Source organism: Chaetodon trifascialis, chromosome 3 (assembly GCF_039877785.1).
Source record: "Chaetodon trifascialis isolate fChaTrf1 chromosome 3, fChaTrf1.hap1, whole genome shotgun sequence".
NCBI lineage: Eukaryota > Metazoa > Chordata > Actinopteri > Chaetodontiformes > Chaetodontidae > Chaetodon > Chaetodon trifascialis.
The window spans coordinates 16,849,903-16,862,777 of NC_092058.1; the positions used below are offsets into that span (position 1 = coordinate 16,849,903).

General features: G+C 41.3%; 1 protein-coding gene across 1 annotated transcript; it reads right to left on the reverse strand.

Annotated features, from left to right (window-relative positions):
- Positions 1–128: 128 nt before the first annotated feature.
- On the reverse strand, positions 129–10,847 carry LOC139328667 (activin receptor type-1B-like). The gene is made up of 9 exons (XM_070958566.1): positions 10,686–10,847; positions 7,419–7,664; positions 5,644–5,910; positions 5,295–5,525; positions 5,013–5,180; positions 3,693–3,849; positions 3,441–3,565; positions 3,201–3,331; positions 129–2,759 (listed from the first exon to the last, which is right to left on the reverse strand). The coding sequence occupies exons 1-9, from the start codon at positions 10,750–10,752 to the stop codon at positions 2,634–2,636; spliced, it is 1,518 nt and encodes a 505-aa protein (XP_070814667.1). The 5' UTR covers positions 10,753–10,847; the 3' UTR covers positions 129–2,633.
- Between the last annotated feature and the right edge of the window lie 2,028 nt (positions 10,848–12,875).

Genomic DNA, 12,875 nt, shown 5'->3' on the forward strand with positions numbered 1-12,875 from the left:
TTTATCTCTGTTGTTGGTCTCCTCTAGTACTCATGAGGGAAGTATCTGGCTCTTATGCTGCTAAATGCTTGACTGTGTTCACCAGGTAGAAAGGCAGAAGATGAAAGGAAGTAAAAGAAACGGACACATAGGAAAACCATTGCATTTATTACTCTACATTAGAAGTTACATGATTGAAGTCCTGAAGGAATTTTTACATGGATGCAGTTTCTCTTTGCATGACCAGACAAAAACCTGGGAGTTACCACAACCCGTAGAATAATACCTCATTTCCTTACTTGGAGCAAGGTGTTAAAAACCTTGAAAACACTACCTATTTTGTACATCATAAGGCAGATACAATTTTACAAACACACCCCTTTAGTGTATAAATATGGTTGACACTCAACCATCTATCAAACATTACAACTTCCCAGTCTTTCCAGCCCCAAAATCAACAGCATCAAGTGCAGTCTATTTGTTCTTACAAACATCCCGTAAGACAAACAATACAGTGCAGCAAGCAAGTGCTTTTAAATAAAAAGTATTGGTCTAACACATTTGTGAGACAGCACTGAGACGTTTCAGTAGTATTTAGTTTCAACATTTCTTCTCCTGAAGAAAAGTCAGAGATTTTCTTTACAGCTTCCAGTGAGACGGAGTGTACAGCAACTGATTGGCATGACTCGCATAAACATTCTCATTTTCAGTGGTGGGATCCTAAATAAACACTAGAGGTCGGGAGCAGAGATGATTCTGAGAACAATTTGGTTTAAATGCTGTGAGGTCAGTAGTAGTGCACATGTGGCCTTTCAGGCTTTCATAGGGACTCACGGCATACAAATATAAATAACATGGGAACGACTATACACGCACACACAGTACCTGTTGAATCTGCACACAGCTAAAGACAAAAGTGCAACTATTTCCTGAAAACATAAAAAATGTAGACAGTGATTTCTGACAATGTTAGCTAGGAGGAACCAATCCACATACAGTTTGCACATTGAGGAGGTATTGTATGGTGAACAAAAGGAGCCGTGAGGGGACACAGACTGAAAATCAAATACTGCTCTGCAGTAACAGAGGGCCATAGTAGAAAGTCGGCACAAGCAGTGTGTCTGACACATACACTAATGTTACCTCAGAGGTCAGGAAGTAGATTAGCACAGAAGTCTTAGATTTTCTTCCCACCAACCAAAAACCCTGTAAAAAAGATCCAACCACCTAAAGCATGACGTAAGCATCAACATAAAAGGGAATTGAACTGTCATATATACACAAGTATCATCTTAAAAAGCTAATTTATGTGCAGTAGTTATACTTGGTCAGGGAGAATAGGCCCTGAGGGGAAAAGAACATTGGACATGCTTTGACAATATAAAAAATAAGTTTTTAAAAGGGATTAAAAATAAAACATTCCTGCCCCATATTTATGGTCCAGTGTGAAAGACGGAGGTTTATCTGAACGTTGTGTATACGGGCTTATCTGAGGGACTGGGGCAGCATTCACTCTCAGGGAATGTTCTATGGATTAATCAACAGACAGTGACTGCCCTCACACTGGGATACTAACATTTCAATAAATGACATGTAGCATGGAGGTACATGTGGTTCTGTCAGAAGTGTCCCAATCTGAAGCCAGCGAGTGTGTCAGCCAACAAGGTCCATCAAGGTCGAGACATACAGTGTCAAGTCACTGGCAGCTGTTGCTCTACAACGCATTTAAGCCTCCGTCCACGTGAAATACATTTTTGTTTGGTAATTCCTACATGTGTATTTTGCTGAAGGTCGTTCTGATGGTTCAGGCAAGAAAACAAAGAATAGAAAACCCCTCTTGATTAGTCAGCATAAGGAAACCTGAGCTTTACAACAGCTCATATGAAGGGCTCCAGGCAAGCGGTCCAAAGGCTAAATCATGTCTGGCAAGTTGCCCTAATGCTCCAGTGACTTTGAAGTCTTAAAACACCTTGATGGAAGTAAAGGGGCTGCATTTACACAGTCTGTCTCAACTGCTTTGTACATGCTAACATGGTAATCAGCAGACAACTAAAGCACACAGCTGTAGCAGAACCAGACGGATTATTGTCTTTGAAGGATTTCTGAACCGTTTGTGATGTGCCTGCGTGCTGTAGGTGGCACAGAGAAATAACCTCACAGACACCCATAGATTAACAACAAGATCTAGTAGTTTAAATAACAGAATAAGTAAAAATCAGTTAAAAACACTCCTAACCCAGAGAAAAAGAGCAAATGTTGTTTGTTACCTATTAAGCAACTGTGATCAAAGAGACTGTGTGGAAATATAAGTGACTGATTCTCAAAAATGTTAACTGGTTAATTACATATCCTATTATCGATTGCATACAACATAGGAAATCCAAGGGTCCTTGAACAAAAAGGTTCAGGTAGGGCAGCAGTAGCTGAGGACAAGACAGGAAAGGTGTTCTTGGTAGTTTGGCTGGGTAAGCGAGGTAGGGGTTGTCACAAATCAAGTGGCTTCAAAACTGGCAGGAGTGTCTATGTAGTAATATTTTACAAAGTGCGACTCTCCGTTAAATTCTCTTACTTTGTGCATTCTTTGGAGGAGGCCCGGCTCCTTTCTTCTCAGTGTCCTACAGTCTGGAGTCGGGTCCTGCTCAGTGCTCTGCTGCTCAGACTTTAATGTCCTCTTGAATGCTGAGCTGGGACAGGGTCTTTTTAATGCGCAGGGCTGTCAAGCGGGCAGCTCCATTAGCATACCAACACTCCCTCATGATTTTGCCCATAACTCGCAAGGCCTGGAACAGCAGACGGTGGGGGTGGGGGGGCATGAGAAGAAACATGAACAATGAGAGAAGCTGATGGGTTGTGAATATAGCCCAACCAATTCTGTATTTGATATCGATATTTGAGCATTGAAAAAGACAAAACAAACAAACTAGATATGATTTTTCTGCATAAGCAAATCATTTAAACGTCAGTATTGTTGATGAGGATTTCTTCAATTTGTTGTGATCAAGATATGTGCTGGACAGAATATAAAAAAATCCACTAGTAGTAAATAAACTCCTTGGACTTTTTAGTGATTTCACACTGCTCCTAGATGAAAATGTTATGATGACAGATTCATGACAAAAACTTCAAAAATAAGACCCACGTTATATGAAACAGGTCGTACCCTTTTGGAGTATGTGCAGCTCTTAAACAGTAAGAAAAGTTTAGTTTTAATCATTTCATACCTCGTAGCTCTGCCACCAATTTGGGATGTTGGGCCGTAGCTTTTGGTCACACACCAGCTTTCTCATCTCCTCTATGGAAGGGTCAGAAGGTACCAGGTCATAGTAGGGCAGCTGGTACTCTTCATGGATACCTGATAACACAGGACAACGTCGAAGTCAGATCAGTGCTGCGATCTCCGCTGATTAAGAAAAACAAACAACAGAGGCTGAATATCCAGAGTGAAAACAAAAGAGTCTGACCTCCACTATTACAGCGGCGTGCGATCTCCCAGTAGACCAGCCCCAAAGCATAGATATCAGCACATTTGAACGAGTCAAAGTGTCTCATGTTGATCGTCTCATCCAGAACCTCAGGAGCCATGTACCTGAGAGATGGAAAAACAATTCCAGTTCATAACGCTGCACAGAATTCAAGGATATTCTGGGAAAGGTGTCAAAGATATCTGTGAGAAAGGATGGTCAGCAGCTGCAGATGTGTGTGTGGACACAGACCTCTTGGTGCCCACCCTCTGATTGGGCGCGATGTCGATGGTGTCTGTGGCAGAGTCGTGACGGACGGCCAGACCCAGGTCAGCGATGGCACAGGTGCAGTTCTTCTTCACGAGGATGTTCTTGGACTTCAGGTCTCTGTGGGCGATGCCTGGCTTTCCTGCAGAAGCAGAAACATAAACGCGCATGACGGACACTGCATGTGAATTCTTCTTTCTAAATTTGTTTTCAACATGTCATTGCTACCCAAGTTTCCTTTTTTGGGAATCAGTTGGGTTGGTAAAAATAGAAAACGGCACTTTAAATCTCCATGACTGGTAGTGAAGCAGATGATTCAGCAGATAATGCGTAAAGGTTTTCAGCTGATGTTAATTAATACCTACTTTAATTTTTAACAATACTGACTGATGCTCAACTGACCATAACAATAGTTAAACATGATGAGAACAGAGGACAGCAACAATTCCCCTTTGCCATACAAAAAAAACCAAAAAAACCCCCAAAACATTCATCTAACATGTGAGCGCAATTTCATCACAGTGGATTTTCCTTGTATTTATCTTTTCTCAGTGCGTAAGCTGCCGTCTTGCAATTATTAAGTATTCAGACACCCCTTCACAAATAAAAGGCTTAATTTTCTGCATAATTGTTTTTTTTGTGGGTGACATGTAATCAAATTCTAAATACAGCACTGTTGTGACATATTCTGTTTTGTGACTCAGTTCAGTTACATCAGAGTTTTGCAATAGATGACAAAGATCAGCCATCAACAGAAGAGGCCTTGCGTCAGTCTGTGGGTAGGGGAGGAAACATCATGTATTTCATAAGGCTAATCTATACAACCAGCACTATAGGTGGTGAAAAAGGTGTTGATAGAAATATTTCTCGATTAAAGCAGTTATTTTCATGTGGTAAACACACTTTTTTCCCCTTGTATTACTGATAAACCTGTACCACTAAGAAATGTGGAGCTGTGTAGATTTAACAAATCAATGACATTATACTTTAGATGGAAAGGATTCAAAAAAGCATTTTAGTACCGGTAGCTAATGCTCCAACAGATGAGAGTAATGTGGGGAGCAGACTATACTCGCCCAGGCCTGGGGGTATTTGAGGAGTCACATCTGTGACTTTGAGCAATGAAAGAAACACCTGTAATACTAATTACAGAAGCTGAAAGGGCCAAATGGAATCTATGGCACGTTAGCTGGTTTATCTTCCAGGTGGGACTGTCACCAATTGGACCATCATATTCATTAAAGGGCTGCATTCAGGAAAAAAGAAGCATGCTTACATACAAATGCACATTTATACAAACTCTACCTTGTGTCCCTAGGATCTCCATGTGCAGATGTGCAAGGCCGCTGGCAGCTGACAGTGCTAGTTTGATCATTCCTTCAGTAGTGACAGAGTAGCGGTTCAGGTAGTCAAACAGAGAGCCATGCTCATGGTAGTCTGACACCAGCCACAGCTGGGTCCATGTGCCATTGTCTGGGTCCATGTGCCATAGAGATACCAAAGAAATGACAATGATGAATTCTTACAGACATGAAAAACTAAAGTAAACAAGTTGTAAATTACAATTGTGGTATCATAGATTTGCACCTTTGTTGTCAGCAGCTATAAAGCCCAGGATGTTTTCATGGCGGAGCATGATAGTCTGATAGATCTCAGCCTCACGGAACCAGGAGCGCTCCTCTCTGGAAGAGAAGATCTTCACCGCCACGTCACCGCCCCTCCAACGTCCTCGCCACACCTCCCCAAAACGCCCTTTACCAATAATCTCCTGGAGGACAATTGTTCTGGCCACAGTCCGCTGGACAAACAGAGGCAGACCTGCTCGGAAAAGATAAGAAACCAAGGACAGCCATCAGCACTCTTCTTAATATTTTATTCAGTGTAAAGTGCAACACGAGTGCTGGCCTGCAGCTATGTTTTCGCATTGTGCACTGACCAGAGCCTGAACCAGATGTGGAGAGGTCGTATATGAGGTCCTGCAGGGTCCTGTCTTTGGCCAGGTAGAGATGGTCACAGGAGGGGTCCTCCACCTCTAGCCTTTGCCTGTGGCTGTAGGCCCTCTGGTGGTACTGATATAGGAACACACCCATCAGCAGCAGCAGACACAGCAGGAACAACGGCCCTGCAATCACAGCGACCAGTTCCACCAGCCCCCAAGTCCCACCTGGACCATAGCCGTCCCCCAGTCCTGACTGAGTTGTAACTGCAAAGAGAAAAGCAGATAATAAGCACAGACACAGGACTGATTCCCTGATATGAACCGCTGAGGGATGACAGTGTCAAGCTTTTGGCTATGAATTAGAAAAGTCACTATTTGACTTTTGCATTAACTTCTATTGATGAAAAAATAGCTCCAAACATAGAGTTTGTGTATGAATATTAGTCCTGTGCTAATCAGTATCAGTATGATTCAGGGGTGTTTTTTTTTAGAACATCTGTCTTCTGTTGAAAGATTGGCTATATTAAAATGTGTGATGACAGATGACAAAAAGTTGCCATATTCAAGTACACACACAAATCATCTGGTTATCTGTTTATGCCAGTGACACACACACAAAGTGGGAAAACATCTATGTTATTAATGTGGCTGCTGAAGACCACGCCCAGCTTCTGAAGCGCTGATGTTACACAGAGCCTTGACATCATCTCCAAGGAAAAATGTCCATAAATTTGAGTAAAATATGAACTTTGTTATCCTGTGTGAATGTGCTGCATGAAACACAGATGGCAGTACTTCAAACGGGCCTTTACTCTCTCTTGGCCAGGAACACTTTCAGGAGAGCTTTGTCTTTGTGATGCTTGTTGAGTTTTGAGTCTCCTCAATTCCACCCTTGATTTAGATAAATGGGTTATTTTCTGGGTCCTTGAAGTTATTTGTGTTTTAAATCCCAAGAGCTGGGTCTAGTGTAAATTATCCAGCTATCATAATCATTCCAAGATCACCAAATGTGCTTACTCAGGAAGGAAAAATACTTTTTTTTACACTCATTTCTCCATACAACGTCGCACAGTTCTCAGTTTTGATGAGGATATCGACAGTCTATGTTTAAGTGAGCCAGAGGAACCCGATCACAGCAACTCTGGGTTCAATCATCAGCCACTTTGTTTATACCAGGCTTCTAAAGTGCTGCTTTTTGCTTAAAAGCTTCATATGAGCTTGTGTTGTCTGTTCGTGCTGGGGACGGATACTGTCCGCAATTTCCTGTAACAAAAGCTCCACACTGACACTCTTCTCTCCACATATTTTAGGACACTGTACAAACACCAGAGGAAACACTTCTCAGGAACCATGAGTCACAACAGTGGGTAGGAAACTCTTCACAGTCATTCAGATGTTTATATAATAATATGACAGACAATGTATGAATGCATGTAATAACTAGGCCACTCATTCATTTTCAGGGGTTAAGTTAATAAGGTGCAACAGCTCCTCCTCAGACCCGGTAATTGAACAGTGTGCACAGGAACAAGTTGTTGCATGCTCTTCCCTGGGCTTTGCTCACTCACTTTATGTTAGGAGAGGGTGTTAAATGTATTGTACTCAAGGTAAAGTCTTTTTTTGGATAATGTATTTGTTGTACGATAGATTTGAGTTTATTTCTATCATGCAAAAATTAAAAAAAACAACTTAAAGGTCAAACACTTGGTGACAGCAGCAGTGAATGTAACTGAGCATGCTGTGTACGTTCAGTGACACTTCACAGTTCTCACCTGAGGGTACTTGGAGGTCAATGCTGTTGCAGTAGTCAGTGTAGCAGCAGTGGATGTTGAGCAGGCCCTCTGCACTGCGGCAGTAGAACGGTTGTCCTGGGGGCACAAGTTTGTCCCGTGTGATGCATGTACGTATGTGCTGCTCTTGGCCATCAATGAAGGAAGTGGAGGCCATGCAGGCTCCGTCGGTCTCGCACTGGGAGCCAGTCTTCTCACACTGGGCAGTAGTGCAGTTACACCACAGAGCTGCAGAGGCAGAGGAAGAAACAAGGTGTGAGATTTAAAAGTTTGAGCAATTAAAAATACTGAATACTGAAATAATCTTATTTTTTGACAAATTCAGCGTTTTCTTCTCCCTGACACTTGGCCACTGTTCTATTAGCTCCGTGGTTGTCTTAACTGTGTACTTTTCTAATGCAGGATGAGGCTGTTAAGCAGACAGTGAAGGCTCTGTGGATATAGCTTGTGTCCAGGTTGTCACTGTGGCTTTATCCTGTGAGTTTCTATCCAAAAACTCAACTTAAAAAAAACAACCATTTCTTTATGGAAATGAAAGAAAGGCTGAGATAAAGGCCTACCACTGTACATTTTAAAAAACGTTTTCTTACACTCCTGAAAATCAAGAATGTCTGATGAAACCTGTGAAGCTTTGGCGACCTCTAGCAGGGGTTGGGACGTCAAGATTGAGAACCAGTGTAGTTGAGGGCAGCAACAGCCAGCAGTAACAGTGTGCATAATGAGCTTTATACTTACACACGAAGCCCCAAATCAAAGAAGACAATAACTAGTAATATTTTGTCAGTGATGAGCTTCTATTGTGGTGTCTTTAGCATGCGACACCTCACTTTTTGGTCACTAAAGATGACAGTGAAAGATTAATTTGGTTCGTGGGAGGCCTGTGTGAGGCAGCAACCTAATGAGGTTGGAGAGTAAAAAGTTGCAGCAATATTTCAAGTATTAGAGCAAGTTTTTCAGATGAGTGATAGCTTGTCAAGAGAAACTAGAGAGGTAAAGACAGAGAAATGACAGATGGCACTGGTCAAGTCAGGAAGCAGAGGAAGTGTCAGAGCTGGGGTGGGGTGTGGTGTGTTCGGGTGTCAGGGGCTTTCGGAGGATGGGTGGAGAGATTATGTGAGGGCATGTATGTAGGAGTAGACATTAACTAACCAGCTGTGACTCTCATCTGGCAAACAAGAGACTGAGACTTCCTTTGTGAAATTGAGTAATGTTATTAAGACACAGACATGATGTGACGTTCCAGTAATTTTGGAAAAGCCTCCAGAGGATTCACTGTGGAAAATGACCTCGCTAGAGAGCCTGTGCTGGATGTGTTTGTGAGGAAACCAGCACACATGCAAGTTCAGCTTCAGAGACATCAAAGTCAAACAGGGGAAATTTAGAGTTAATGTGTTACACCATCTTCTGTGGCACTGACTCACACAATGCTCAACACCTACTCCGCAGATGCTCTTGGTCAAATACAAGAAACCAAACAACCAGAGAAGAAATGAGGAAGATAAATGCTGACTAAACATGAAATGGTACAGACATTTCGGACTTTCCATGTCCGTAAATGTCACAACTCTAATCCACATTGGGCTTATTGTTTTAAGACCACAAAGGAGTCTTCAGAGAAGAAGAAATGATGTATTGGGGATGAAATTCCTCAAACCACGCAGAAATACAGCCAAGATGCTGACCACTGCAATTCAACTCTGACAAATAGGCAATAGTAAAAAGATGTTTTCTGGATGTTTACCACCAAAACCAAAACATCTCAGTGGTCAAATCAAATCGCAATTAAAAAAAAGTTTCCGTGTAGAGTAGACAGCAGTTCATATGGTCAGCTGCTTGAGCACTGGCTCTTCTTTGCTTCAGTTTTTTCTGCTTTCAACCAGAACAGGACTGCAATGCCATGTTTTATGACATGTTCTGTACTTTTGAAGACACTAAAGGGAACAAAAGCAACATATCTCAGTGTGCATCATAATGTGGGATGCAGAGGAATGAGGTTTATAGTTAAGATGTGTTTCACAGGATGAAATGAGAGAAGAAAGGTGAAAGAAGTTTCCACATTTCTCAACATCACTGTGTTTATACTGAGGCAACTACGCCTTTAATATCTTTGTTTCTCCGCCCTTGAGTGTCTGTTGATCAACTAATCTCATCAATAAGTCAAAATGAATCAGCAGCTACTGATAATCGACCAAATTATTTCAATCATACTTCCAGCAAACCCACCAAAGATTTTTCTGGTCTCAGCTTCTCACATGAGACAATTTGCAGAAGTTCTATGATAATTTCTGGGAAAAATGAATAATAAATGATAATAAAAATAACCATGGGTTGCAACTCCTGACTTATTTCTGGCACTACTGCGTTTACAAGCACTTTTTGATGGACATTCACATCTGCTCATTTCACCAATACATGGTTTTTGATTGAATTTCTAGGAAATATGGATGATAAATAAGGATGTTATAAATATCGCCCACTTGTCCCATATACAATGAACCAGACTCACCAGGCTCCACATCTTGATAAACTGCGCAATAATCTACTGTCAATCACAGGGAAACTTAGTGTTATACACGACATTAACATACATTATCTCCCTTTACAGCAATGTAAAGAGTTTAATTACCTTATGTGTGACTGGATGCTGCACATAGTCACATTACTAATGTCTTTCTACAAGTAATTTGAGTACATTCAACTCTACATGGCATCAACATTTGAGCACAGTGAAGAAATACACACAAATAATATCCTCATGGCATCATTTCCTAACTAGCTTCATGTAAAGCGTCTGTGGACTGCATCCATGTGATGGGCAGAGGTAATTAAACGCTAAACAATATAAGCCAAATGTTTTTTTTAAGTTGTGTAACTTAAACACCGACTGTTAGCAAAAGCTGTCCGGCTCCAAAGCTCTGTTTACAGCAGAATCATTCACTGAGCTGACAGTTCATGCTACCTGAACACACCTTTCCACTGCTGTTTCAGCCGAGCCTAACTAGCTCCACAATGACAGGAAGACGGTGAGATATCGTGTTTTGTCAAATTTACACGAAAGCCATTGAAATAACACCGAGGTCAACACACATGACGGCTGACCTGGTTTCGTTTATTCGAGTCAATTCACTCCGTCGTTCGGCTAATGCTAGCTAACCGAGCTAACTTAGCTCGCAGCTAGCTCCACATTGGCTCGCTGTGACGATGGCAGCGGCGCTGATCTTAAGAGCAAAACAAACACAAGTTACTCACCTTCACAGGTTCTGTACAGGACGGCCTGAACAACCACGAAGGCTAACGCAATCTGTAGGTTAGCCATGATCAATAAATTCCCGGTTCATCGCATTAATACATTTAGTTAGTTGGCGAGGCGTGATGATGACAGCTAACCAGGCTGTCAGTGCACAGTTTACTAACAAGCTCCACCAGCAGGCAGCAGCACATAGGCAGAGCCAGAGGAGAGCGAGGATTAAAGAGGTATCTGTCTGTCTGTCTGTCTGTCTGTCTGTCTGTCTGTCTGTCTGTGCATCCTAAAGGTCAACATCAGGATCTGCTGTAATCCCGGATATGGCAGACAGGCTGCTTGGACAGATACAAACACACATATCAGGTCGCAAAGGTCCCTCACAACTAGCTTTTTGTCAACCACGGGTCCCAGCTCAGTTTCCTTTTCATTAGGCTCTCATTGATGTAAGATCATCTCCGAACCTATTAGAGGACCAGAGGAAAGCCTGTTTTTGAAAATCTGTTTTTGTCAGTGTATTTATCTGTCATCTGCAGCTTCACATACGCGTCAGGTGTATAAGCTGCTCTATGACTGAGTACATTTGCTCAAATGTTGTACCCAAGTACAATTCTAAGATAATTGTACTTCACTTGAGTATTTCCAATTTATGCTACTTTAAGCTTGTACTCCATAACATTCTGGACACCAATATTGCACGTTTTACTCCACTACATCAGTTACTATAAATTACTCTAGATTATGTAGTTGAGATTAACTTCACCTTCACCAGATGCAGCAATTTTGTATTTTGTATTTTTGCACTGTGGTATTGCTGCTTTTACTTCAGTAAAAGATTGAGCACTTCTTCTGCCGCTGGCCTCTGGGCATTAAAGGTCCAGTGTGTAGGATTCAGTGGCATCTAGTGGTGAGGTTGCATATCGCAACAAACTGAATACCCTTGGCCTCAGCCTCTCCTACGGTGGCTGCTAAAAACATGAATGCTGCTCTCTCGAACCAGTGTTTGGTTTGTCCGTTCTGGCTTACTGTAGAAGCATGCCGGTGCAACATGGTGGACTCCATTAAGAGGACTCGTGCTCTCTGTAGACAACAAGAGCTCACTTTAAGGTAACAATAACGCACTGATTCTTATTTTCCTGTTATTATACACTAATGAAAAGATCCTTACAAATATTATATACCATGTCTGCTATATTCTAGAAGAAGATCCACCTAAAACTAAACCTTTAAAGCTGCATTGATGGATTATTTATTTATTTCCTTATTTTGTCTGCTCATGGCAGCAGAACAAGCTGATGATGGCACTGACATACATACATACATACATACACATACATACTGTCACCTTGTAAAGTTATGGTGAATTGTTTAGCCAACAGTTGCCTGGATGAAAATCAGCTTTCATTTGGAGCTGGTATTAACTGGAGAAGCCATACATTCAGTTTCTTTTATGCTCTGCTTGGTCTCCACAAACCCCTGGAAACAAATATGCTGCTCTTCAGCTGTTAAATGCAGTCACCTGCTGATGAGAGTGCAGTTGTAGGCAGAACAACCAAAACAACAAGCTAAAAAACTCTGTAGAGCTGTTGGAGACTGCCAAACCCCTTGTCAGCTCGTCACCTTTCACATTACACATCGTCATGTGATTCATTGTTCAAGTGTAGCTTTAAGCACAAATGAATGAGTTGATTGAATTGAAACTTCCACTATATTTATTTATGATTTCAAACAAATTGAATCCATGCACTCATAGAGTTAAAAGCAGAATATATTATATGAATGTTATTGGCAGTATGACAAAATGGCAATAAAGCTAGAGATCATTAATACATATTTGCTACACACATGTATTCACAATTGATTGTTGATTAGCGATTTAAAAGATAACTTACAACAAATTCAACGCACAAAACAATATTACACAACAATACAAATGAGCTATGATATAGCTATATGTATCTACAGTATATTTACATCTTGTATAGGGAATGGATATGCAGGTATGCAGTGCATTCAGTCTGAGCCTGTCCGGGTTTAGTGTGAATCATGAGGTAGATACCGTAAACGCTTCAGCACCTGTGAAACTGAATCAGTAAACGTTAATGCATTGTATTATAATTAAGAAAACCAGTACTTTTATTCTTTTTTGATTCTACATTTTTTTATATTTTCATAGAAAAATAAACTTTTTTCTATCC